Source organism: Caenorhabditis remanei, chromosome II (genome assembly GCF_010183535.1).
Source record: "Caenorhabditis remanei strain PX506 chromosome II, whole genome shotgun sequence".
In the NCBI taxonomy this organism is placed as follows: domain Eukaryota; kingdom Metazoa; phylum Nematoda; class Chromadorea; order Rhabditida; family Rhabditidae; genus Caenorhabditis; species Caenorhabditis remanei.
The window spans coordinates 12,496,719-12,522,891 of NC_071329.1; the positions used below are offsets into that span (position 1 = coordinate 12,496,719).

The window sequence follows — 26,173 nt, forward strand, 5'->3', positions numbered from 1 at the left end:
TTAAACCAAACAATGTCCTTCTGTTTTCCAGACCCATTGAGACTGGTTATGTCTATCCTTGAGAATCAAAACTAAGGTATCGCTTGAAAAAGGAAAGTAAAGAAGTTCTATGCATCAACGGTGTGAACTCGCTTCAAACAGAAAGTATGAGCTGAAAAATATACCGAAAACTCTTTAAGGAAAGCTACTTTTGAGGTATCGAATTCAAAATGCATTTAATTTGTTCAAAACTCTACTGCGAGATAAGGAAATGAAGAAGGTACACCAGGTTACACTGACAATATACACTGACAAAAATATAATGACAGAAATACACAACTCTGCAATACTAGAGAACACTTCTTACAACAACAGTAGATGGTGCTTAGATCCAGGACAGAAAATTCTGCGGGAATTACCCACAGAATGTCGGGGGCTATTCCTAATTAGAATGTTTTTGATATGTGGTAGACTTTCAAGGTTGCGAATCCGTTAGGTTCCTTACTATTAGTAGCGTCCTCCCTGTTTATTTACAAAAATAATTTCAACTTTTGTGTTGTGGGAAATCATGATTTCTTACTGCTCGTTTTGCAGCGAAATTTCAATAAATGTTACTTAAAAATTGCCTGACAGACCATTCTGATGCACCTATTCACGAAGAAAAAGTGCGAATTAAAATGCCACATTTTGCATTTTAATTCAATTCACGAATGTCGATTAATGTGCATGAAAAACACTTTAATTCGAATTAATCTGCATTAATCTGCTAATTAAAACGCACATCGTGGCGAGATATCTTCCCGAAAAAGGCGTGCGCCTTTAATGATTGTGTGGATTTACGGGCCACCAAATATTTTTTATGCTTGTTTTTTTTCCGTTTTAAATGCATTTATGTTAAATTTAGTGAGAAATATGTGTTTCTAAATTAAGTTTTCCAGGAAAAATGAGTTTTAGCGACGAAGAAGACGATTTGTATTGGACCGACAAGTATCGAACACTGGTTGGTCAGGATGAGCCAGCAAATAGAAAGGGAACGATGGAGGAGTCACCGGAAAGAAAGAAAGTGATGGAGAAGTCACTGAAAAGAAAGGACGTGATGGAAAAGTCACTGAAAAGACAGAAAGTGATGGAGGAATCACCGGAAAGACAGGAATCGGAAGAGTGGTCGCCGAAAAGAAAGGAACGGACAGGAGGGTCGCAGGATAAAAAGGAACCGACAGAACGAAGAAGAGGGCGCAAAGAGAAAGCAAAACGAGAGGATTCTTATGAAAAAGTAAGGTTTATTTTTTTTTTCTGCAAATTTATAATGATTTCAGTACGAATACGACGATGTCGTCAAGTTCATTTCGCTGATTGAGGAAAGCGAGTTTCTTTGGAATCCATTAAAAACTGATTTCCATCGTAGAAGTGTAAAATCGGAAAAGTTTGCCGAAATCGAGGAAAAATGTAAAAGTTTTATGCCACACACCAAACGGACGATAGGTGAAGATTATCGAATAGAGTAAATCAACGTAATGGATAATTTTTTTAGGCAGATGCGCAGAAGAGCGCTGGCAGGAGATCTCCACAGACTACGCTCAGCACCAAAAACGGATCCAAAAAGCGTTGTCCGGAAGTGGCACCTCCGACGTCAGAAGTGATTTCCGTTACGCTGAACACCTATCTTTTTTGTGTATCGCAGCTGCTGCCAGGGAACCGAAAAAGTGAGGTGTTAGAAGTAGATGTAACAAACGGTTCAAGTTTCAGTGCGTTTTGTGTTGGTGCGGGTGATGACGATGAGGAATCAATGTTGATGGCCACTCCCAAAAGAGCGAGAGAAGTGATAAGCGGACCGAGAACTCCAAAAGTTCCAAAGCTTTCAAGGAAGCCCGGTAAGTGCTTACACTTAAATGTGTTATTATAAGTTGCTGTTTTCAGACTCGTTCGAAGAAGTAATGAGGGAGGAAATGGATAAAACACGCCAAACCATGTTAAAAATGTTCGAAAGTCCCACGACTGGTGCTTCTATGTGTTCGAATGATCGTGTCTGTGAAGTCTACGCAAACGTGGCATCCGGAAAGTCGCGGTGGGAAATGTTAGAGATGGAAGGAAAAGTCATCGCCTATATCAGCAGCTTCCGAAACAGAGGCGGCTCCGAGCCACCTCTTTCAGTCGATCAACGTGATCAGGAGAACACGTACTTTGCATTGGGAGAGCCGTCGTATCGACCATTCTAATTTTTTATATTTTTGTCTTCATTTTTGATAAGTTTACTTTTGTCTAGAGCTGTTTTGCTTTTATTGTTGTGTTTCTTTTTGCCTCAACTGTTAACAATAGGTTTTATTACTTCTCATAGTTCTCAATTTTTCAAAAGGTAACGTTTCAGAGCTTCACGCATTTCTTCTGCTGTTTTGTATGGATCTGAGAGCACTGGAACCATGTCATCGACGTCCTGATAAGTTGGAACTTCCCCAATCTGAATGTTATGTACAACACACAATGCGGCAATGAGAGTGCGTCCATTAGCTGGGGATAACTTGATTTTCCTGTCGACGACTTGAAATTTCGAAGTCATTGAGCCAAATACATTCTCCACTCGAACCCGAACAGCGCTAATCCTCCTGTTGAAAGCCATGTTCTCAACTGTCAAGCGCGCTTGTCTATAAGGTTGCATACAAGTCTTTCTTAGTTTGAAGCCGTTATCAGCAAGCAAAAATGGCGGCATCACTGTTTCCTCGTCATCGAGAAGTCGATATCCAGCGTTTCCGACGGCTTTCTCCAGTAGCATGGGCAGCTTTCCGTGCAAATACAGTTGTGCATCGTTCGACACACCCAATTCAGACACTTGCAAATACCTAATTCTCAAATCTGCATCGCACACAATAAGGGAATTGTACGAGAAAAACCCCTTATAATTTGCATTTACAGATCCGGAATTGGGGGGGTGCTCTGTAGCCCAATGCTTCCCGTCGACACATCCGAAACAGGGAACATTTCTCGAGCGACCATACTTGTCCGTCTTAGAAAGAAAACCTTGTTCAGCGTCCCGAATGTCACGGTAACTAGTCGGAAAACGGATAAATTCGGATGCTTTCCCAGCTATATCATAGATTGTCTCAAGTACGATTCTGGAAACTGTCGGCTGCGAAATTCCGATATCTTTCGCAAGATATGACTCCGAACGTCCTAAAACATTTTCTACTGGGAAATCCCTGGTCACAGTCAAGTACCTTCACGGATGTATTTCATGAAAACCATCAGACGAGCATCTGGAGGAATGCGCATCGCGCGATCTCGTGAGCGGCACATTGACAAAATTTGGGTAAAATTTTCCTCATTTAACCCAAAGTATTTCTGAAATTTTATGGGAATAACACTATAGCCTCTCGATTAATTCTCACTTCGGTTTCGTGCGATCTCTGTGCTGCTTTTACGATGTTTAGAAAGTGCTCGAATTTTTCTTTAGCAATAACATCAACACCGTCTGATGGTAAATCATATTGTCTTCTGATGTGAAGCAATGTCGCGCATGTTCGTGTGACAGTTTCAAGAGCCTGCATTATTAATATTTAACTTTATGTTACATTCACCTCAATTTTTCTTCTCTCACCACCGCGGCCGCCAACTTTCTTTTTCTCTCATTGCTTTTTTCCATTTTAATACCCAGCAATTCCAACACCGTTATTTTAAACATATTTTATGTACAATTATATAAAACAATTCACTTTTTCCTGCTCACTCATTTGGAAAACAAGCATAAAAAATATTTGGTGGCCCGTAAATCCACACAATCATTAAAGGCGCACGCCTTTTTCGGGAAGATATCTCGCCACGATGTGCGTTTTAATTAGCAGATTAATGCAGATTAATTCGAATTAAAGTGTTTTTTATGCACATTAATCGACATTCGTGAATTGAATTAAAATGCAAAATGTGGCATTTTAATTCGCACTTTTTCTTCGTGAATAGGTGCATGAAGAAAAAGGGAAATCGCATTTTTTTTTCTCTTTCTGAAAATACTGATTTCAGATTTGTAAATATCAACACTTCTGAATTTGCACTCCTTCTCGCGAGAGAGTTCTCGGAGAGTAATTCAATTTGAAAGCGGTATAATTTACCAGTCCGGCCCTATATGCAAACTCGTGATTTTATGATCAAGAATTCAAAAACATCCGAAAAACCCTTAAAACCAAAAGTGCAAATTTCCTGAACTTTTCATCATAATTATCATCTAAGCTGTTGATAAAAGTGCATTCAAAGTGCGTCGTTTGAAAATTATATAGTCAGCGTCTGCTTCGAGAGTAAGCTCTCCTTGTCTTCGGGAAAAATCTCATGTCTTCAATTCTCATGTGGGTGAATAATAGCTCGATGAAAGATGAATACAAATTGGGGAATACAAGCTTTTTGATTAATTTGTAGTTATTAGTCATGGAAGAGGGAAGGAGAAGTATCTGGAAGATCACGGAGTCATAAGACACATAGCCTCAAATCATGGAGTTCTTGTCTGGGTTAAACTCTGGAAACTGAATTGAACTGGTTGATTTTCTTTCAAAAAAGTGTTCTTTTGTCTCCCGATTACCGTATACCAAGTTTACCTCCCTGTGTTGTTCTATGTCTTTTTTCTATCTCTTTTCATTTCTCACTCATTTTTAACCGGCTTTTTTCTCGCGGCGCCCCGTATAGTAGTCAGGTGGGAATCTTGTCACGTCTGGAATGGTGACAAACGAATTGAGAAAAACGGTCGAAAAGGCGCCCCGAGCCCAAAGAAGAAGACAAATAGAGAAGATGAAGAAGAAGAAAAAGTGGACTGACGGACTAGAGCTAATGGAGAGATTCGAGTGGATTTGTTGTGAGATCAACGCAGTGAACAAGGAATCAAGAGCATGCAAGAACACGGTATGTTACACAGGGTTAGAGACTGTTATATCTAGAGACAATACAGCTTTCATTAATAACTCATTTCGGTTTTCATGCAATTCTAACATTTCTGTAGAACTAGCAAAGGAACGAAAGTAAGTGAATTCAGATTTCAACTAACATTTGATTCGACAAATTCTTGATTTGGCAGATCGCCCCAACTTCAAGAAAACAGAATCGCTGTTTTTTGTTCCGGCACTTGAGAAAAGGTCATAATCTAGTCAATATACTGAAATTATTGGGAAGTTTCGCATATCTACAGTACCGGTAAAAAGGTATCGTTGCCGTTTCCAGTTGAAAATTACGAATTTTGAGAGTGCGTGCGTCATGGTAAAACTAACACTCCCACAAAATAACTTTTTTATGGATCAGACAGATCAAAAGTAAAACTTCATTTTTGTAGTTGATAACTTTTTTGTACGGACACTCACTAGCAAGTTACATCATCTTACAAAGTAATTTCTCCTTCCAATCGACCAATTTCGGTGCAAAATAGTGATTTTGAAGGTGGTGACTTAAAATTACTATAACTCTCTAGGGAGTGTCAGTGCAAAAAAGTTGTCAACTACAAAAATGAAGTTCTACTTTTGATCTGTTAGATCCATGAAAACTTTACTTTGTGGGACTGTTAGTTTTACCATGACACAATCTCAAAGTTGGTTGGTTATTTTCAACTAAACATGGGACAATATGATATATTTTTTGGTGGTAGTGTACATATTGAGTCTCGTTCTACTCGATAGATGTTTCCAATTGTCAAAAGTAGTCCGATATGAGATAGAGTTAAAATACATGATTCTGAAACTTTACCATCGGATTTCAAAAAGTCAGAAAATAATAAAAATTGAACTGTGAAGTCAGGATTACAAGGAAATCCTTAGCGAAAACGGAAATCGCCTAGACCTTCCGAACTTCAACAAAGTCTGGCCGTCAGGAACTTTTAACCCATTAGTTTAGTTTTATCACACTCTTTTCTTCCCTCCAGTGCTTTTGATTGACTTGAGCTTTGCCAACTGACACATTTCAGGGCACTCATTGATTCGTATTTTGAGAGATCCTGGAATCTCATCTCCACCACAAAATGCTTCTACATCTTCAAGTGCTTATTCTGAGTAGAGACAAGACTACATAGCCTAACATTATTAATTGTTGATCAAAAGAGTATCATCTTGACAAATAATTCTAAAGAGGGGTCAAGAAGAGGAAGCAGAAGAAGAAGAAGTCGGTGTAGTAATGATGAGAGGACTAATCTCGAACAAACACGGAAATCGGTAAGAGTGTATCAGTCGAGTGGCCTACCGGAACACGGCTCAAACATGCCGCCCGGACTATTCTATTTAAGGAGGCGGACCGTGTTGTTTGCGCAAGTTACAGGACGATACGAGGAGCTCTCTTCTCTTATCAAGAGATGTCTAACACTTGAGACACACAAAAAGAAGAGAAGATCGACAGACTAATGGGTGGTCATTTTGGGGAAGAAGAATATGGAGGGGGATAGGTATAATTCGGTAAATGAGCATTTCATTTCTCTGAAGTTGTTATTCGATGGGAGATTAAAGCATTTCCAGCTCTCGTGATAATTGAGATAAATCAGCTCTTTGGTAGCTTACTTTTTTTGAAGGTATCCTAGAAGAAAGCGGAATCAGCTCTGGATACGAATTGATCGCGAATCTACAGTCAGTACCGCTAAAAAGAATATTAAGTTTTTTTTTCAGTGGAATATGCCCAACTTTGAGAGTGTGTCATTATAAAACTAACTGTCCCACAAAATACCTTTTTATGGGATCGAACAGATCAAACGTAGAACTTCATTTTTGTAGTTGGCAACTTTTTTGTAGGGAGACTCCCTAAAGAATTATAGTAATTTTGAGTGGACAGCTCAAAAATCGCACTATTTTGCACTGAAAATGATCGATTTGAGTGAGAAATTACTTTTTCGAGATGCAACTTGCTAGGGAGCGTCCGTACAAAAAAGTTGCCATCTACAAAAATAGAGTTCTACTCTTAGTCTGTTCGATCCAAAAAAATTTATTTTGTGGGACAGTTATTTTTACCATGACGTGCTCTCAAAGTTGAACATTTTCAACTGAAAAGAGCAAAATATGATATCACTTTGGCCGGTACTGTATATCCACCCTGGCACGTGGTGGAGTTTATCAAGTTGACGGAATCTAGAATAAACTCATTCTTTCAGTAGAATAAGTGGATTACCAGGTTTTGAAGATAACACCAATATCAGATCGTGTTGTTTTCAAAAACAAAATAATTAACCAGTTGTGAAATTGGCATTTCCCTCAAGCAAAACAACAAGATCTTATAATTGAAGCTTACAACTCGAGTTTATCCCGTGATAATTTGGTTAGACACTCAAGATTTCTCTGAATTCGTAATCTTTGTAAACAGCACAGACTACAAACCTTTGGTCACAAAAAGTAAGATCGAACAAGTGAAGGACAACATAAAGAAACTGATCAATCTGAGATGCTTTAATAAAGTACCTTTACGTGGCACTGAAACTTCTGTCGTACTAGGAGATGAAGTTCAAAGAACCAATTTCGAACAATTCCGAATTCTTTCAATATTTCGTTTCCCTCTTTCAGAACAAACTTAATCAGCTGACCTTCTGACCTCACAATGTCCTTCCAACCCATCTTCCGAATGGTTTCTTGACCTCATCCACGACTCTCCGCCTCTGTCGGTTTCCTCATAGGCCACCCACCGTGTCGATTATCCCATTCACACACATTAAGTACTTTCTCTACGGTATTGCTAACATTAGCAGGAAAGATTAGGTGTGTAAAACGGGTGTATTTACGGTAGTGATACGGGTTACGGTATTGGGAAAAAGGAAATTGAACTTTAGTCGGAACAAAAAGTTCAAAACAAAAAGTGAAAGGAATGGACTCAAACGATTTGCATTAAAGAATAAATACATATATACAGATATATCATAAATGACTGCAAAAGGAGAGAAAATGTAATCGTTTGCTGGTCGGAAAAGAGACGAACCAGTTGACTTTGTGTCGTCTGTTTTGATTGTGACTGCCGGTGTCAAATGCTTCTTTTTTCTTCTCGTTTACTTTCTCGTTTTGTTTATTTATTCCTGCTTCTTCTTCATGTTTATTTCGTTTAGATTCAGTGGAATCGAAATGAATGCATCAGAAGAATTGGAAGGTTTGAATATTTTTTGATGACAGGAATACCAACAAAAAATTTCGGCTCTGTTTTAGAATCGGGTGCCGGTCAAAAAAATCGGGTGCCCAAAAAAAATCGGGTGCCGGTCAAAAAAATCGGGTGCCCAAAATATCGGGTGCCCAAAAATCGGGTGCCCAAAAAATCGGGTGCCTAAAAATCGGGTGCCCAAAACATCGGGTGCCCAAAAATCGGGTGCCCAAAAAATCGGGTGCTCCGAAATCGGGTGCCCGACTTTTTTACTTTTTTGTTTTTTTTTGGTTTTTGTTCTCTGAGATGAAGTTATATTAATATACGTGTTTATTGAGAAAAAGCAGAATAACAAGTCAACATCAAACGGATTTTTACTGTTCTTCTTCTTCTGTGGGCGGGTCGGAAACGGCGACGTCATTGACAGTGATGTCACCAGAGATAACAAGATATACTGCGAGCAGATAAGGAATATGATGCTCAAACAGCTTGGTGTAATAGTCATTAATTGTAATCTAAAATACAAAATTGGAACGGGAAAAGAAGCAGATGTTACCTCGTAGAAGTTCTCGCGAATGGCAATAGACATTTTGAAAGCAAAATTCTTCTCCAGAAATAAGTATCTTCGTTCTTCATAGTCGAACGAGCCGGAAGGAAGATAAGAGTTAAAAACAATGCATTGAAAAAGTGATTACTATGATAATTTCCAATATAAAAACATTAACGATGAAAAACACACAAAAAAAAACAAAAAAGTAGAAAATCTTTGATAAAAAAGTCGGGCACCCGATTTTTTGGGCACCCGATTTTTGGGCACCCGATGTTTTGGGCACCCGATTTTTAGGCACCCGATTTTTTGGGCACCCGATTTTTGGGCACCCGATATTTTGGGCACCCGATTTTTTTGACCGGCACCCGATTTTTTTGGGCACCCGATTTTTGATGGCCGGCACCCGATTCCAAAACAGAGCCAAAATTTCTTCTTGTTTTGATTTTCTCTTTTTCAGTTTCGGTATGAGTGTGTTTTCATCAGAACAGTCCGTTTGACGCTACTGTTCTTTTTGTTTTGATCTTGCGTTCTTAATGTATCAGTAGCGTAAATAAGTGTGAATCAGTTGATTAACTTGTGATTTCAATTCCCCAAATTTCGTATTTTCGTCAACTTTTTATCAAAAGACTACCTGTATTGTCTAGACATTCGCTGGTAGTTCAGAACCTTTCCGACATCCTTTAAAGTTTTGACTATTCCGCTTCCAGATCGTTCTTTAGAAGATATCTTGCTGGTCCGAGTCAAAACATATTCACCCGCACCAAGAACCAAAAACCTTGTCTTCATAGATGCCACATTCCATTCAAATGAGGCGTACAACCGATTCAATGACCCATCTCAGAAATTTATGAATTGGAACACCTCCTCCATTTCATATTTCTACTGAAATCTCTCCCTTCTTCCTTCTTTTTCCTTCCCTAGTAACAACAAGAGTCCAAATTGAAGTAGAAAAAAGGAAAAAGAGAGAAGAGAGTGAGAAATCCATAAGCAATTATAATCCGGAACTCACTTTCTCTCTCGTCTGAATCTCTTCGAGTAACTGTGTTTTCTATTTAACAAGGCAACATGACAATTATGGAAAAATATGCATTTTTGGAAACAATATTTTTTTTGTTGTAGAATTTTGAGATGATAGCAGGTTAGTTTGTTAGTGTTTTTAGAGTTCATGCATCAATTTGGTACATCGAACTGTACATATTATTTCTGATTCTCTTAGTGAGTTTCTAGCTCCTCATTCGATCAGATGAGAGCGCATCGGTACTGACTTTGTAAGAAAATTTGAGAATGGTCTGATTAAAAAACATGTCATAGCCGTGACCTACGTACCAAGGTACAATGGTTCAAGCCATGAGCTAGTCCCTCAATCAGATGGAAGAGCGCATCTGCCACCATCTCTCACTAACCCCACTTCATTTCTCACTAGCCAAAATGTCACGCTTTATTGATCGTTAATAACTTTGTTCGTGTTTAAACCTTTTTACCTAATTCTTTTTTGGCACGTAGGAAATCGATGTACCGTCATTTCTGGAAATTTTGGTGCTGATATCACTTTTGTCAGCTGAGCTATGAGCCGTAGAGTGGAAGTCATTTTTTGCCTAAAAAGTTATTTTTTTTTAGTACAAACATTCGTGACCTTTCAATGACCAAGGCCAAAACCAGTGACCTAGATAAATCCATTTCCATTTATTTTAATGTCAAAAGTTCATGATCTCCCCCCGTTCTGTTATAACCCCTCACCACGAGAGCTACCATTATCAAGTGCGAACAATTTTATTGAAAAAAATGCATAATTTATTGCTTTCTTTTAATTTGAATCTCGAAGCCGTGCAAGATGCCGTAGCCGCCGTAGCCGCCGCCGTTGAATTCGATTTCGTAGAATTCGTTGGATCCAAGAATTGGGTAACGTCGAACATCCGGGAAACCTGGGACCATAATCTCTCGTGACTGCAATTCTATCATGATACTTTCCATGTCGAGCGAGAATCGTCCGGTCAAATGACAGAATTGCAGTTGCGTGGAGTTCAGAAAGTACTGAAATTTTCTGGGTCAAAAAGAAGATTTCTACAGCAATTACCTTGATAAAATCAGCCAATTTTTTGATAAAACGATCTTTAAAATCATCCCATCTTCCTTCAACACCTTTTCCTACGAATTCAATGGTCAATCTTGGAAGATTCTGGAAGAAGTTTATCAACGGCAATTCACTTGGGCACAAGTCGGTTGAGATATTGAGCATTTTGATATCCTTCAGGTGGTCAGAGCACAAAAATTCATCCAATTTTTCGACAGATTCTCTTGTGATGGGAAGTGAAACTTCTTCCAACGTTTCACGGTCCAACATATTCAAAAAAGTCGATGTGATAGAGCAAAAGGCTCGCATTTTGAATTTTTTGACGTGAATCTTATGATTGAAACAGTTTCGTTCAAGAAATCGGAGCTTATTCCTTGTCCAACAGTTAAGCATCAAAGTCTCCAATCGAAGTTTCGGATTTTTAAATAAACTCATCCAATTCTGATTGGAGTCCCTAAAAGTTCAAATAAAACATCTTTTTTGAGACAAATTACGACTTACTCATCACACTCGACTTCCTGAGAAGGGATCGTGCTCTCCGTGATATTCCAATTGTCCCATAACTCCATGTCAGTCACTCTGGGAGCCCAGCTATCAACAATTTCTTGCATATCTTTTGACACGTTTCGTAGAGCAAATCTGAATTAAAAATAGGGAAACGTTGTTAATTTTACAATTACCGGTCATTCAGATTCAATGAATCTCCAACTTTATCAAAAATTTCCACCGGCAAGTCGGTGAACAAGCGGGTTTTCGGATCCAAGCTGAAAATATCTCTTTCTTTTCATTATAAATTATTTATGATCTACCTCCTATCATAATGCAAATCGTACTTTCCCTGAGCAAATCTCATGTACCAAAACTCGAATTCCGGATAAGTCATGAATTCATCACCCAACTTTTTGATTAACTTTTGATAGGTTTCAAATGGTTCATTTCCTTCGATGAATTCGTAGAGAATGCAACTGCGGAGAGAAAATGGATTGTTACAGAGGACGTCGGCCATTCTGTGGGGATGAAAACAGAAAAATGAATGGGAATAATTTATTTTTTTAAAGCAACAACCTTGGTCATGGAAAGGTCACAAATGTTTTTACTAAAAAAATAGCTTTTAAGGCCAAAAAAAAAAGACTTTCACTCTGCTGCTCATAGCTCGGCCACCAATGATGGTATCACCACCAAATTTTCCAGGAGTGACGAGACAGTGATTTCCTAATTGCCAAAATTCTGGACTCGACCTAGATGAAATCTGATTTCATTTTCAGATAATCATCAAGGCACTCCCATTCCATTCGAGACGAAAGTTTTCGAAATGTTGGAGCAATTTTATTGAGAATAAGACTCATCTCACTATCAAAACTCTGATATTTCTCTGAACCCGTTAGTTCTTTTTTATCCAGTTCTCCTCCAAATAGATGTCTGAATGTTCTTATTACAGTGTCCCAATGTAGTCTTGAATCTATCACTTTCTTGTTTTTTTGTACTTTATTGTAATTTATCCTCATGTCATTAGCCTTCAATAACCTCTCCATTTCCTCTCTTTTTCTTACTTTACTTTACACTTTTATGCCATTGAAGCCATCTCTCGTTATCTGAAAATACGATCGTTCTCTCGATTTCTCTTCTTTTTTTCTTCGTTTGGCATGCATCAGTTACCGTGAATTCAAATGGTTTCGCAACACTTTTGACATCTTCATATGGATTTCCTACTTTTATCTCATTTTTGTTTATTCTTCCTTTCAAATCTACATAGACTACTCTTCTTTTTTTTTTCTTTTTCCAGTGAAAACTGATAAAAATGCCAACGGAAACAAGTGTATTCCAACAAAAAGAACATGGTTTACTCCCCGTTAAAAATGCAAATTTCTTGGTTTATTCCATGTCAAATTCTCTCTTCAACATCACATTAGTTTGTTTTTCACTCCCCACCTCTCACATTTTTCTCATTTTCTCGTTGCCTCCAATCTCTTTTCTGTGTAAAGCTTCTCTTCTAGATATTTTTTCCAATATTTTCAGATGATGCATTTCTGAAATTCTTTTATGTTGTCTCGAAACAAGTTACTTCTTTCAATTTGAGAAATTGTGTGGGTGAAAGAACCCTATAAAACTTGTTGTTTTTTTCTCTGTCAATCGAGAAAATACAGAAAAGCTGGTGCGCGTTTGTCGCTTTGGAAGAGGTCGAGGTTCAAAGTTTGAACTGAATTATTTTCAATTTGAAACTAAAAGTTAAGATGATCCGCATGAATATTCCATTCAGAAATAATGCCTCAAAAATTTCAAAGTAAACTTTTCCACTCCACAAAAAAATTGAATTCTTCTGGAACTTTCTCCCCAACTATATTTGGAGGTCAACTTCTTTTTCCAAGAAACAAAATTCATCAAGTCTAGACAAAAAAAAGAATTTCTCAATTTCTCACTTCTCTTTTTTTCTTCTTCATTTTGATCGGAAGGTCACTCTTGTCAAGAAAACATTCCCTCCTTTTGCGAGGTAACCAACAAAAAAGTGTCTTGTTTATTTTTTCGGCCCTTCTTATTCCCCTTCTTCTTCTTCTTCTTCTTCTTCTTCTTTTGTTCTCCTTCGTCTCACAATTTCGATCGGTACAAAAACGGTTTGTCCACTTCAATTTGTAAACTTGTTTTCATTTCTAACACTCCTCCAATTCTCTGTTCATTCATCACTTTGTTTCAATAATTGATAGAGAACATTCGAGATGTTTTTTTCATTCTTGATTCTTGCAAAAGTTTCTCTGAATTCCTCGAATTTTTATCTTTTTCCAGAAAATGAACGACTACTATCAAGAGGAAAGAGTATGGAGAAGAAGAGACGGAGAGAAGCAGAAACCCTTGAGTGTTACACTCAAAAAATATTCATTGGTAAGTCTTCATCAATAAAAAAACAGATGTGTTGGATTAGGAGTCAATAGGAAAATGTGAATAATCTAAGAATCTGAAAATGGGTGAACTCACGTTTCAGAGCAAAGGGAGATTCAGAGTTTCTGAATAGAAACTTTTTTGGAAGTAGCGGAGAATTACGATGCACTTGTAAGATACAGTACCGGCCAAAGTGATATCATAATTTGCCTTTTTCAGTTGAAAATGTCAATTTTGAGAGCGTGTCATAGTAAAACAATTTTTCCCACAAAGTAATTTTTTATGAATCTAACAGATCAAACGTAGAACTTCATTTTTGTAATTGGCAACTTTTTTGTAGGGAGACTTCCTTAAGAGTTATAGTAATTTTGAAATTTGCACTATTTTGCACTGAAATGGGTCGATTTAAGGGAGAAATTACTTTGTCGATGTGCAATAGGGAGCTGTCAATTACAAACATGGAGTTCTACTCTTGGTATGTTATATCCCATAAAAAGTTATTTTGTGTGACAGTTAGTTTTATCATAAAGCACTCTCAAATTTGGGCATTTTCAACTGAAGAAGGCAAAATATGAAATATTTTTTGGCCGGTACTGTATCTGTTTATCTGAGTTAGAAACATGACCAAACTCAGCATATAGACCACATATAAATCCAAATGAACTGATTTGTATTTGCTGAACTATGAAAATCTATATGACCATTTGGCTAACAATGACTGCATTCCTCTCTCAAACCTATTTCGTTGTACTTCTGCAGTGTGTTTAGTCTCATCTTTTGGTTTTATAAATTGCAAATGACTTCCAACAGATTACAAACTTCTCTATCAAGTTAACAGAGAAACGACTTTGAAAGATCAAGAAATCAAAGTGATCAGAAATCTTTACCAGTTTTATGAGATAAGAAAGCGATGGAAATGTCTTTGAGAAGTCAACCCAAAATGAGACTAGAGACTACAAGTTACAAACATTCACATCCCAAAATCAGATCATGTTGATTCATTTTGTGATCGTCGGAAAAGTATTTGATATTTGATCCTTGTATTTCGTCGTCAAACATCTCTTCTATCCATCCCACTTAAATTGAACATTTTTCAGACAATCGCCGCGATTTCCATGCTTTCCCACGTGTTTCTAGACGGTCTTCTGTCCGTTTCTCTTCTTTCTTCAATCATGTTCACTTATGTTTTGTCGTATCGAAAGGCTCGAATTAATGTAAATGAAACTTATTATGATTTGAGGAGAAACTATTATAAGGTGAGAATAGAACTTGGTGAATGAAGTAGAAAAAAGATATTTTCAGACATGTCTATTGATATTCTCTTCAACTTTTCTCGCGATTCTTCGTGTTGCTTTCATTTCTTTGAGTGATGAATCCAGATTCTCACTGGTTTGTTTTCTTGTTTTTTTTCTATTGAATAGCCTTTGAATTGAATCTAGCTCTTCCCATTTATACAGTGCCGGGCAGAAGAATACGAACTTTGGCCGTTTTCAGTTGAAATTGTCCAACTTTGAAAGTATGTCATGGTAATTCTGATTGTCACACCTAGTCGGTTTTTATTGGATTCTACAGATCAAAAGTAGATCTTCATTTTTGTAATTGACAATTTTTATACGACCACTCCCTAGCAAGTTACTTATCGACAAAATCATTTCTCCATCAAATCGACTAATTTCAATGCAAAATAGTGTCGCCTTAAAATGAACATAACTCTTTTGGGAGGTCCGTACAAAAAAGTTGTCAACTACAAAAATGAAGTTCTACTTTTGATCTGCATGATTCATTTAATAATCTACTTGATGGGACAATCATTATTACCATGACACACTCTCAAAGTTGGACAATTTCAACTGAAAACGGCCAAAGTTCGTATAGTTTTGCGCGGCACTGTAGTATCTATCAACATCTGAAAATCTGTGAATATTCTCAACTATCTTATCCTTACAGTACCTCGCCTATCTTGCTCTATTTCTCGCATTCACCGAGAATCTTCAAATGATGAGTGAAGCAGAATCATACACTCCTCCGCCTCCTCCACCAGTTCATGTCAGGAGAATGCCACGTTATGCGGCTGCGGGATAATCTTCGAAACTATTTAATTTTGTTGTATTTTTTGATCTCAGATTTGAAGCAACGATCTCCATTTTTGATTATATTGTTCCTGATGAGCTTTACAAGTTTTGATTTTTCAAAGAATTGTTAGTTGAAATGTTTTATTTTGAAACCTTGAAATCAGTTATCACATCTTAACCGTAAGAAAAAATAAAATCAGGTCAATCTGATTCCATTGAAGACGTTAACAAGATTTTGAACGATTCCTGGAATCCGATCGACCGAAGATCCCTTCTTCAGAATCGTCGCAGTGACGTGGTGTTTCGGTTCGAAAACTGTTCCAGTTAAGTTGTAAGTGATGACGAGTTCCTTGTCATCTCCCATGTCGATTGTCGTACTTTTTCTGAAAAAAAAGTGTAAAATTGTATAATTGGGATAAATTCTGAATTATTAGTTACCTTCCATTCCACATGGATTTCTTTGTATCCGATCGTCCTTGGAACACCGTTAACAATCGTTTCAGATTGAAGTTCTTCACAAAGGAATGCCCAGTGAATGAGGTCCCAATTTCTGGATTTTCAAGCTTCAAAAGTTTCAGGCAGAAGTCGGTGAACGTAGCATTCAAGATGAAGTTCGAATGAACTGTTGCGAATGAATTCAGTGGCATGTTCAGCAATTCATCATTCTGCATTTCCACTGATCTTATCGACAAGTTAGCAGTATTATGAACCTAAAATATCTCTTTTTTCTGATTTCTTTCCAGTTTTTCTTACCATTGGGAGAGCAAAAATGGATGAATCGTTGAACGAGTTATCCACAATAACTCGTTTGAATCTCACATCTTTGAACTGTTTCAATGATCTTTCGGTTCCACGTCCAACTATGATTTTCATAGATGAAATGCCACTTGGAAAGAATTGTTTCAATGGCCATGCTGCTCTCTGAAATTATATTAATTTTAGATCTAAAGTAGTTCTACAATATCATCAGTTCTCCAGCTAACTAGATTTTGGCTCTTTTCTTACGTGGTTATAACGTTAAATAATTGAAAACCAATCAATACCGTAATGAACGCTGCCAATTTCAAAATATCCGTCAGTTAATATTTTGATGTTTCAAAGTGGTTGACTTACATTGATTGTAAATTGTTTGATATGAAGATCCGGTCTATTCAAATAGTAATCCAAACATCGATTGATAGCTGTTTCTGGCAAGTCAATCGTTGATTTCTGCACAGTTACAATCCTTACTAATCCATTTTGTCTTTCTGTTCGATCGAATCGAATCACCATTCCATCAATCCATAAAATGAAACAATTCGCTGCATAATCTTCAGTTATTTGAACTGATTTCAGATTATACGGAATGCTTTTTTCCACTGAACGGATCGATGAAACTCGTCGAGCTACTTCTTTTCTAAACAGTAATTAACTAATTAATTAATCCTCTATAACTAATTTTACAAACCTTTTCGGAAATTTCAAATGACTAATTAAATTTCTTAGAACTGGATATGTTAGTGGTCGTGAAGACTCGGGCATTTTGAGAGAGGTCTTCACAGAGAATAAGGAATATTTGAATGCAGAAAAGAGAGAGAGAGAAGAGAGAGAAAAGAAGAGAGAAGAGCAGAAGGCGTGGTACACAATCCTCCCCACCTTTATCGATCTTCTTCGTCTTCTTCTGTTTGGATGCACTATTTGAATAACCGACGTTTGCTGACGTTCGCTATTTTGAAACATACCGTACAACCTGTACAAGAGGCGTATCTAGCAGTGCCTGTTCGGAGCGATATATCTCGGTTCCCAAAAGAAATATCAAAAAGTTGCAAACTGACAAAATATAGCTTAATATTCTCAGAACGTTTCTCCAGTTGAAAAAAATGTCATATCTTTAAAGGCAGCCGAGATAGGATGCTCCAAACTCTTTTTACCGGGTGCGCCTCTATTACAGGTTTTACAGTAAACAATAAACAAAACAATCCAAGTTTGAAAAAAATTACATTAATCAAGATCTTTGCATTCATCAATTTTTTCAGAGTATTTTGTACTTTAGATTCCAAAATTCAAGCTCTCATTGGCTTCTTCTCGTTTTCCCACTTGGAGCTGGGACACCGACAGTAGTTTGAGTCTGCTGCCAGAAAATCAGGGACGTTTGCGATGCCAATTTATTCACCTTTTTCTCCATCCAGTCGTGTTTTATCTTAACTCGTCAAGAGAAACAAACCAATTATTTTATGTTTTCTGTATCAGCCCATCTGATGCTAACTTCCAATTAAGTGAGTGAACCCACATTTATTAATGAAGAACCAAATATATAAATAAGAACAATGTTTGAAGAGTACATCACATGTGCATGAATCATTAAGGATGAAACCTAACAGAAACATAAACACGAGCAATCCTGATAAAATACTGAAAATTTAGGTTCTAAAAAGAACAAAACTGATGAGATTGGATGGAGGGAAGTGATTAGTTGTAAAATGGGTAAGCAACAACAAATAGAACAATCATAATCGGCAGGTTACAACTTCCGACGATCGCGCTCTTGTTGAGTTGGTGGAGGAGGTGTTCCTTTGCGAGCAAGATTATCTGTAAATTATTAAGTTTAATTTCATTGATACAAGATATCGATTATTACCGATGTGATCTTCCAGCATACGATCACGTTCAGAAGCACTCATTTGAGTCATTCGCACCCATCGCTTATCGTGTTCAAGCACAGCCAGAATATCTTTCATATGTTGTTCACCTTCTTCCATCAGTTTCTTGCTTTTATGCGTGATAATCTTTGTTTCAGCTAACATTTCCTTGAACTCATCGGTGAGTTGATCATGTCTTCTTTCTTGCCAATCACGGAAATCTCTTTCCACTTTCTGTAATATATGTTTTCAATTGCTGGAAATGAATACAATAATACTTACTCTTTCCGAGTTGCTGGCAACTTTCACAAATGTATCTTCTTCATCTTGGATGATTCTTTTAGCATCACGCCAACGCATCATCGGTGTGATCTTCTCATGATTATCAAGAACTTGGAAAAATGCTTCACGGCGTTTTCTTTCCAAACTCTTCATATGCTCATCGAACAATGACTCTTTACGTGTTTTGTCAAGCATGTCACAGTTGGCATAGCGATCATCTTTGCGAAGAATTCTTCTTGATTCATGCCAGCTGTGCTCAGTTGTTTTGATTAGATCGCTGAGAAGGGTACGATATGTCTCCTCATTCTCTGCAAGCTTGTGTTTTTCACTTTCTTTGGTTCGCTCTCTCAGTTGATCTCCCAGTTCCGCTTCAACTTCTTTCTGGCGATTTGCAATAGCAGCTTGAGCAGCTAGACGTTTCTCACGTTCTTGCTCTTCTTCAATATCCTGTAAATTACTTATTTGCAAACGTTTCCAAACTTAGACAACAAATAAACTTACAGATGCGGTCTCGTCACCCAAGTTAGCAACGTAATCGCGGAACAGTGATTCTCTTGTAGAGCTACTGTCTAGTGCAATATACCGTTCCTCCTCTTCTAACGTTTTCTTTACAACCGACCACTTCGACTTACGAGTCAAACTCGTCTGTTCTTCAAGAAGTTTGACGAAAGCAGCTTTCAGTTTTTCCTTCTTAGCCCGTTTTTCTTCTTTCTCTTTCTTATGCAACTCTCCAACAAAATCGTTGAAAGCATCTTCACGATCACGAGTTCTGTCAATAGCTTTGAAACGAGGATCTTTTCCGAATTTGGAAGAGAACGATGTGAATGTCGATCGTCCATTCAGTTCAGCTTCTGCAAGTAGTTTTTGGAACTCCTCTTTAGCTTCCTTAGCTTTCTTCTTTTTCTCTGCTCTTTCAGCTTCGACCTTTTCTCTACAGAAAGCATCGAAACATGCTCGACGCTCTGTAGCTCCCAAAGACAAGTATCGCTTGTCAAACACAATTTTCGACAGCTCTTTCTCGAAAGTGCTTCCAGTGGATACTCCTTTCTCTTCCAGCATCTCCTTGAACTGTTTCAGTCTTTCTTCCAGTGGAACTTTCTCTCGTTCTTTTGCGGCAAGCATTTCTGCTTCGATTGCAGGATCCACTGGCTTTTGTAGCATTTGACGTGGCCGTTCCTTTTCTTTTTTCTGAGCTGCAAGCAATGCTTCTTTCTTTTTCTCCGCACGACTCTTCTTAGCTTTTGGTGGTCCATCTTCGTCAGAGTCCGACTCTGTGTCACTGGCTTTTTTAGATTGAGCATCGTCTTCTGCCTTTGGAGTTGGAGGGTTTTGGACGAGTTTGTCTACGTCTTCACGCCCGTATGTATCCGGAGGTCGCTCCCAGACAGAAGTCTTAGTTGATGGGTTGTAGAAGAACACTTTGCTATCTCCAGTCCAAACGACACACCACGGAGTGCCACTAACTGGGGTGCTACTGACTGGACGGGTTGAATCTTTTTTCTTTGCAGCTTCTGCGTTAACCGCCGCTGCAGCCGCTGCTCCAGATGCTTGTGCCTTTGACAAAGGCATACCGCCACCACCATTGGATGAGTTCTTTTGCTGAGCCATGAAGGCCGCCAGAGCAGCTTGGGCTTTTGCCTGCGCCTCAGCAATTGCAGCCGATTGAACCGGCTCTGGTGACTTTGATCCATTGTCCTTATCAGCAAGGGCTCTAGGTTTCTCCCACGTGTTCTCATGAGTGATCGAGTTGTAGTAGTACTTTCGGCCATCTGGTGCATTGAACTCCGTCCAAGCATCATCTGGACTTTGAGGGTGACCATGCATTCGCTCTGAAAAATGACACACCATTAAAATTATCGAGTAGTGGAAAGGTCCTGAACTAAATTCAGAGACCGCCCCCCGAGGTGGACCCCAAAAAATAAATATCACAAGATGAGGAATATAATGACTATGACTGGATGGAAAACTTAGAAAAGTAGACATTACACATTAGAGGTTGGGAAGAGGCTCGCACGGCATAGAATGTCCTTCTCGCAGTTCGTAAATCGGATGTCGTCCCGCATTTTTTTCCTGTGGCTGAGAAACAAGACGGACTTTTTATTATTACCACGTTTCATATCATTCAAACTTATTTTCGGTTTTTTTTTCTAACAAACGCTTTTCAGCTTTCGCAGCAATGAAGAGGAACGACTAGAAGAGCGACATAACCTTATGAAGAAGAAGAACCTAAGAATCTGAAATGTCTATTCCAGAATTGAAACTTTACCTCCTGAAAGTAAATTAGGGAAGTGTGGAAGAATAAATCAAGTAACGTGAATAAAATCAGTGGGAGAGTTAATAAACACTAAATAACATACCTTCACGACTCTTTTCCTCTTCAGTAGATCGGTTAATTAACTGTGCTAATTCTGGCTGACTGACAATTTTAGAATTTTGAGGACGCTCCCAGATCGTATTCCTGTTTACCGGATGATAAAAATATTTTTTTCCCTCGGCTGTCTCCGTCTCGACCCATAATTCTTGTCCATCTTCACAACCGGCAAGCTGAATTGAACATATTGAATTTAAGACAAGCTTTTTTCAGAAACAGACCCTTTTCAATCGTTCTTCCTGGTCCTGTGGGTTTGGGGCTTGTGGCGGAGCTTGATAAGCACCGGGTCCGCCGTTGTAGTTGTAACCTACTGCAGCACCGCCGTACGCACCTCTATATGGAGGAGCAAACCCTCCGCGACCCGGCGGCATACCACGTCCGCGCGGGGCAAAGCCAGCACCCATACCTGGTGGAGCGAATCCTCTGCCTCTACCTGCGAATCCTGGAGGAGCCATTCCCGGACCACCACGGCCTCTCATGCCATATTGAGGAGGTGCTCCTGAACCATATCCACCTGGAGGGCCGCCAAAACCTCTTCCCCTACCACTGAAAAATAATGAATTTAGAAGGAAACATACTTGTTAGGAAGAGTTTCAAGAATTTTTGTTACCTCGAAGATCCGCCACGCCCAAAGCCTCTGAAAAATTAAATTTATCGATTAGCTGTGCAATAATTTAACACAAACCCATAATCGTCTCCTCGACCTTGTTCTTCATACTGTTGATCGTACTTGTTGTCTTGATCACCCCCGTAATCGTCGTAATTTTCCTGGTTTTCGTGACTCATCTGAAAAAAAGAGAAATATAACAGCGTAGACTTTTCATGGATTCAACAACAGTAGAATTTTCGTAAGTCTTATAAGTTTACAAATTACATCGATGTCTTTTCTGGATGAAACATACGTTTATTGCGAATTGAAAGTGATATATCGATTGGAGTATAACTTTATGAAACAACCATTTAACGATTCGATTGGATAAATTTCAGCTAAGCTGAAAATTGATAAAAGTATTTCAAAAGCCGTTGGAAATTATTTCAATGAACGCAGCGCAAGCCGTGTCGCGGGTAATAAGTTCTCAGTGGAGCGCACTTAGTTTTTTGTATTTTATTCAAAATTTAGGGTTTTTTTGTATTCCATTTTCCGAATTTTTAAGATTTTTTATTAAAAATGTTTATTCAGAAATGTCTGGCGAAACACTGGAGTTCAGTGGATGCAATTTCTTCCGAATCAGACTAGCATACTCGATTCTCAGTGGTAGGCCTATTCGAATTGTTAACATCAGAAAAAACGATGATAGACCAGGAATCCGTGGTTGGTTTTTTTTCAAATTGAACAATAATGAAGCTACTTAATATTTGCAGATTTCGAAGCAAAACTGATTGGTCTGCTCGAAAAAGTTACAAACGGCACAAAAGTAGAAATCAGTCGTACCGGTACACAAGTAACGTTCAGACCGGGAATGATTACTGGTGGAATTGTTAACGTGGATTGTGGAACTGATCGATGCATCTCATACTTTTTGGAGCCCTTGATCCTGTTATCTCCGTTTTGTAAACTGGCTATGACAATCAAGCTGAAAGGAGTGACAAATGCACCTGGTGAGCTCTCAGTAGATGGAATGAAAGCTTCTTGGTTGAAAGTTTATAATAAATTCGTGCTGAACGATGAGAAACTGGATATCAAGATTCAATGCAGAGGATTAAAGCCTGAAGGAGGTGGAGTTGTTATTTTTACGGCTCCAATCGTCAAAACACTGCGCCCAGTGAAGGTAAGTTTTTGCTCATTGCAAAAATATAATTTAATTTAAAACTTCAGCGTCAGCAAGTCGGAAAAGTTTGCAAAATTCGTGGACAGGCTTACGTTTCAAAAGTCACTCCGTCACTTGCCTACCGAATGATTGACGCAGCAAAGAAAGCAATGCACGGATATATTGCAGACGTCTTCATTGCTGTTGATCAACGGAAAGGAGACGCCGGTGGAGCATCCCCAGGATATGGACTATTCCTCACTGCTGAAACAACGGAGGGTGTTGTTTATCAGGCTGAAGCTATTTCAAGACCAAAGGGAGAACCTGGAAATCCTATTCTTCCGGAGGACATTGGAATCGAGGCGGGACACTCTCTTCTTCAACAAATTTACATGGGTGGTGCACTAGACAGCAGTGCCCAAGTTCTCGCCAGCACGTTCATGACTCTTTGCCCTAAAGATGTATCGCATTTCCTCTACGGACCTTTACCAATGTACAGCGTTCACACTCTACGTCATCTCAAACAATTTTTTGAAATTGAATTCAAAATGGAAGATTACCGAAAAGTTCAAAAAGAGGATGAAGCAGATCTCAGAACAGGAAGTCTTGATAAGGCAATGATCACAGCTGTCGGAGTCGGTTACAGCAATTTGAATAAGACGATTTTATAGTTTCTGTTGTTATCTATTGTTTTCTTTTCGTTATATGTTTGTTGTTGTTATCTCTTTTCTTAAAAAATCAATTTTAATGCCAATTTTCTGAGAATTTCCGATTTAAAGAGTTTGCTGCTCAACTAAATCTACTTGCTTGAAATTATTATTACATTGATACCTATTTATATGTTCAACCTTATTTACAGATGTCACTTGTGTGGCGTCTTCTACGAGATGAGATCGAGGCTGGTAGTATTGAAATCGATACACTGGTCAGTACTTATTTCTTATTCTAATTCATTACTAAAAAAATTTCGATTTTCAGAACGCTGACCCAGATGAACTGAAAGATATTCAGACGCTTTTCCCAAAAATTTTTGCAAATGAGTTTGTTTCACCGGCCATTGAACATGAATCAACATTGGAAAACTCTACGACTCTGATATCTTACGAGTCAACAATGCAATCAACAGCTGATCATCATGTTCTTCCGTATCTAACAGAATCATTCGAACAGTTCGAAACACTCGGAGAAATCGAAACCATTGGTACGACCGAAAACGAGGACTCAGATTGCGAGATTATTTACTCTGGACCAGCATTATTCTTACCACTTGCAATGCCAAAAACTGAACTCTTCGATAAGGACTACGGGATTTCCGAACAAGAGAAAAGTGAGGAATCGGAACGATTGAAGGCAGCAAAGCAGTACCGAAAAGCGTTGCTGAGTGGAAAAACGAAGACAGCTTTACTACAGAAGAAACGTAAACAAAAACGGCAAAGCAAAATTTACCGTGAAATCGTTTATGAGAAGATGTCGACCAAATTCGCAATTCCGCCGGAAGACTTCCGAGATGTTGTTGATGAAATTATGAAGGAAGAGTTTGTAAGTTTTTTTTTCAGTACTCATTCATTTGTTATTGTTTTTGTGCTTGCATGATTTTTCTGTTTTATAGCCAGATCATCAAATTGAAACTGGTGCAATCATGGCTCTTCAACATGAATCGGAGATGATGCTTACAAAGATGATGTGTCTCGCAAGTCATTTAGCTGACTACGCTGACCGCGAAACTTTGAGAAAAAAAGACATCGACTTCCTCAAATTCTTGATGTCTAAAAACATGGAAGGATGCTCGTTTGCAATGTAGTTGGAAGGATTTCATCGTTTTCTTCTATCACCCTGCATGTTTTCTTCTTGAATTACCAACATAGTATTAATGTTTCAATAGTTGTCGATATCACTGTCTCATGTTTGATCTTGGATACTATTCTTGATTAATATTTATTCACAGCCCTCACTCCAAAATCAACTTCTCAAAATCTCACATTGTCATTTTCTCACCGGTTGCTCTCACTCCTTGTATGGTTCTTGTTGTTTTGTAATAAAATTGTTAAGTTTTGTTACTTTCAAATGTTGTCTGCATGAATGGTTTCTATTCCTATTTCTTCATGTTGTCCCTCCTTGGAGATATGAATAAGAATTGCAGGGTTGACAATGTACGATGTAGTGAGCGATGAAGTGTGGGATTTCTTTTGCAAACGGTTACCACGAAACGAGGAGGAAATACGGGAGCGGAAAGAAAAGTGTTCTGAAATCGAATGGCTTACTCAGGTTCTGCTCTTTTCTCAAATTCATGCAAATAATTTTAGTATTTTGTAGACGGAAGAACTGAAATCTAGGCTGGTTCGATCAACGGTCTCAAAATATGATGAAAGTTTCGTAATGATCCGAATCCCACTAATGACTCAAATTTTCGAATTAAAAATCCGCAAATCCGAGTGTTTTCCTGAAGAACCACCTGAGTTCAGTGGCGAGTTCATCGACGGATTCCACAATCTTGAATGGACGGCAGAATCGACTTTATACGAGCTATCGGAAAAGATCACTGATTACTGTATCACTGTGGACGTTGCCATTTTGGAAATTAAAGAAGCAGATTCGGATGGATTTCACATTGTTGAGCTGGATATGGATGACGAAGAAAGCGGACATTTGAGGGTTGTGTTAAAAGCGACGAAGTACAAAGAACAGCTAACACTATCACTGGATGTCGAAGATTTCCGTAGTTTTCCGCGTGTTCTACGTTGCTCGAACCCATCTAGAACTGCGAGTTTCGATTGTGAGAAATGGATAAGCGACGATAAACTGGGAACAAATTTGCGACGACTATATGGAGAATTAGAGCTGAACTCCACTTCCGATGATCCCATTACGAAAGAAATCGCGTCAGCGAATGATTCATTTGAAGAAGTTGATGAAATAATGGATTTTATCTGAGTATAAATAAAACTTATTCTTATTTTAATCTTTCAGTTCTATTTTCGTTAAATGCAGTTCGTAACTGTTAATTATTTGCCTGTGAAGTACTTGATTCTCCAAAATACTATATTCTTATTTTCAGTCAAAATGTCATATACTATCGGTCCGGCTCAAAAACTCGATGCAGAGAAAAAAGAAGTTCATTCGATTCCATGCAGTGTTCAGTATACCGGTCCAGCAGAAGTATCTTCAAATTTCATTCGAGAACAAATTGATGGAGAGTCGGCGGAACGAGGTATGTTCCGTGGTCGTGGAATGGAAGGAGCCGAGTGGAAAGCTCCCGAAGGGTATGAAATTCACGTTCTGAAAGAGAGAAAGGGTTTGTCTCAATACATATGTTTTCCATTTCACAAAGAATATTTTCAGGGCCGAAAGGAGTGATGTTGGATATTGAATCTCGTCCAGATGCGATCAGAGTATGGCAATGGGATCGTACTTGTGGCGAAGACAATGCTGATCGGACAACCATTGCTCGAGCTTCTGCATATCTTCGAATCGCCCAATCACTTGCTGATGACTAATTTTCTTTGGAATACTCACATTATTATCTATGAACTCATCACTTCTAAACTTACCTATT

At 38.3% G+C, this 26,173-nt stretch overlaps 8 protein-coding genes across 8 annotated transcripts; 5 read left to right on the forward strand and 3 right to left on the reverse strand.

Annotated features, from left to right (window-relative positions):
• Positions 1–922: 922 nt before the first annotated feature.
• GCK72_006402 (uncharacterized protein) lies at positions 923–2,195 on the forward strand (the record flags this gene model as incomplete). The annotated part of the gene is made up of 5 exons (XM_053725612.1): positions 923–1,252; positions 1,296–1,425; positions 1,511–1,682; positions 1,726–1,850; positions 1,897–2,195. 5 exons carry the CDS (start codon positions 923–925, stop codon positions 2,193–2,195), a joined length of 1,056 nt encoding a protein of 351 aa, XP_053589806.1.
• An 8,183-nt stretch (positions 2,196–10,378) lies between these two features.
• On the reverse strand, positions 10,379–11,269 carry GCK72_006403 (uncharacterized protein; the record flags this gene model as incomplete). The annotated part of the gene is made up of 3 exons (XM_003113661.2): positions 10,379–10,618; positions 10,662–11,112; positions 11,160–11,269. The coding sequence occupies 3 exons, from the start codon at positions 11,267–11,269 to the stop codon at positions 10,379–10,381; spliced, it is 801 nt and encodes a 266-aa protein (XP_003113709.2).
• A 2,170-nt stretch (positions 11,270–13,439) lies between these two features.
• Positions 13,440–15,611, forward strand: GCK72_006404 (uncharacterized protein; the record flags this gene model as incomplete). The annotated part of the gene is made up of 4 exons (XM_003113892.2): positions 13,440–13,532; positions 14,627–14,785; positions 14,832–14,918; positions 15,477–15,611. The coding sequence occupies 4 exons, from the start codon at positions 13,440–13,442 to the stop codon at positions 15,609–15,611; spliced, it is 474 nt and encodes a 157-aa protein (XP_003113940.2).
• Positions 15,612–15,797: 186 nt separating this feature from the next.
• On the reverse strand, positions 15,798–17,122 carry GCK72_006405 (uncharacterized protein; the record flags this gene model as incomplete). The annotated part of the gene is made up of 5 exons (XM_003113869.2): positions 15,798–15,984; positions 16,040–16,311; positions 16,355–16,522; positions 16,715–16,997; positions 17,049–17,122. 5 exons carry the CDS (start codon positions 17,120–17,122, stop codon positions 15,798–15,800), a joined length of 984 nt encoding a protein of 327 aa, XP_003113917.2.
• A 979-nt stretch (positions 17,123–18,101) lies between these two features.
• On the reverse strand, positions 18,102–22,819 carry GCK72_006406 (uncharacterized protein; the record flags this gene model as incomplete). Its single annotated transcript, XM_003113671.2, has 10 exons — positions 18,102–18,169; positions 18,219–18,453; positions 18,502–18,948; positions 19,003–20,330; positions 20,859–21,045; positions 21,094–21,418; positions 21,483–21,509; positions 21,558–21,658; positions 22,305–22,446; positions 22,764–22,819. 10 exons carry the CDS (start codon positions 22,817–22,819, stop codon positions 18,102–18,104), a joined length of 2,916 nt encoding a protein of 971 aa, XP_003113719.2.
• GCK72_006407 (uncharacterized protein) lies at positions 22,055–24,421 on the forward strand (the record flags this gene model as incomplete). The annotated part of the gene is made up of 6 exons (XM_003113722.2): positions 22,055–22,184; positions 22,235–22,641; positions 22,689–23,255; positions 23,480–23,545; positions 23,599–24,159; positions 24,230–24,421. 6 exons carry the CDS (start codon positions 22,055–22,057, stop codon positions 24,419–24,421), a joined length of 1,923 nt encoding a protein of 640 aa, XP_003113770.2.
• Positions 24,422–24,768: 347 nt separating this feature from the next.
• Positions 24,769–25,551, forward strand: GCK72_006408 (uncharacterized protein; the record flags this gene model as incomplete). Its single annotated transcript, XM_003113829.2, has 2 exons — positions 24,769–24,885; positions 24,934–25,551. The coding sequence occupies 2 exons, from the start codon at positions 24,769–24,771 to the stop codon at positions 25,549–25,551; spliced, it is 735 nt and encodes a 244-aa protein (XP_003113877.2).
• A 129-nt stretch (positions 25,552–25,680) lies between these two features.
• Positions 25,681–26,114, forward strand: GCK72_006409 (uncharacterized protein; the record flags this gene model as incomplete). The annotated part of the gene is made up of 2 exons (XM_003113447.2): positions 25,681–25,912; positions 25,960–26,114. 2 exons carry the CDS (start codon positions 25,681–25,683, stop codon positions 26,112–26,114), a joined length of 387 nt encoding a protein of 128 aa, XP_003113495.2.
• Between the last annotated feature and the right edge of the window lie 59 nt (positions 26,115–26,173).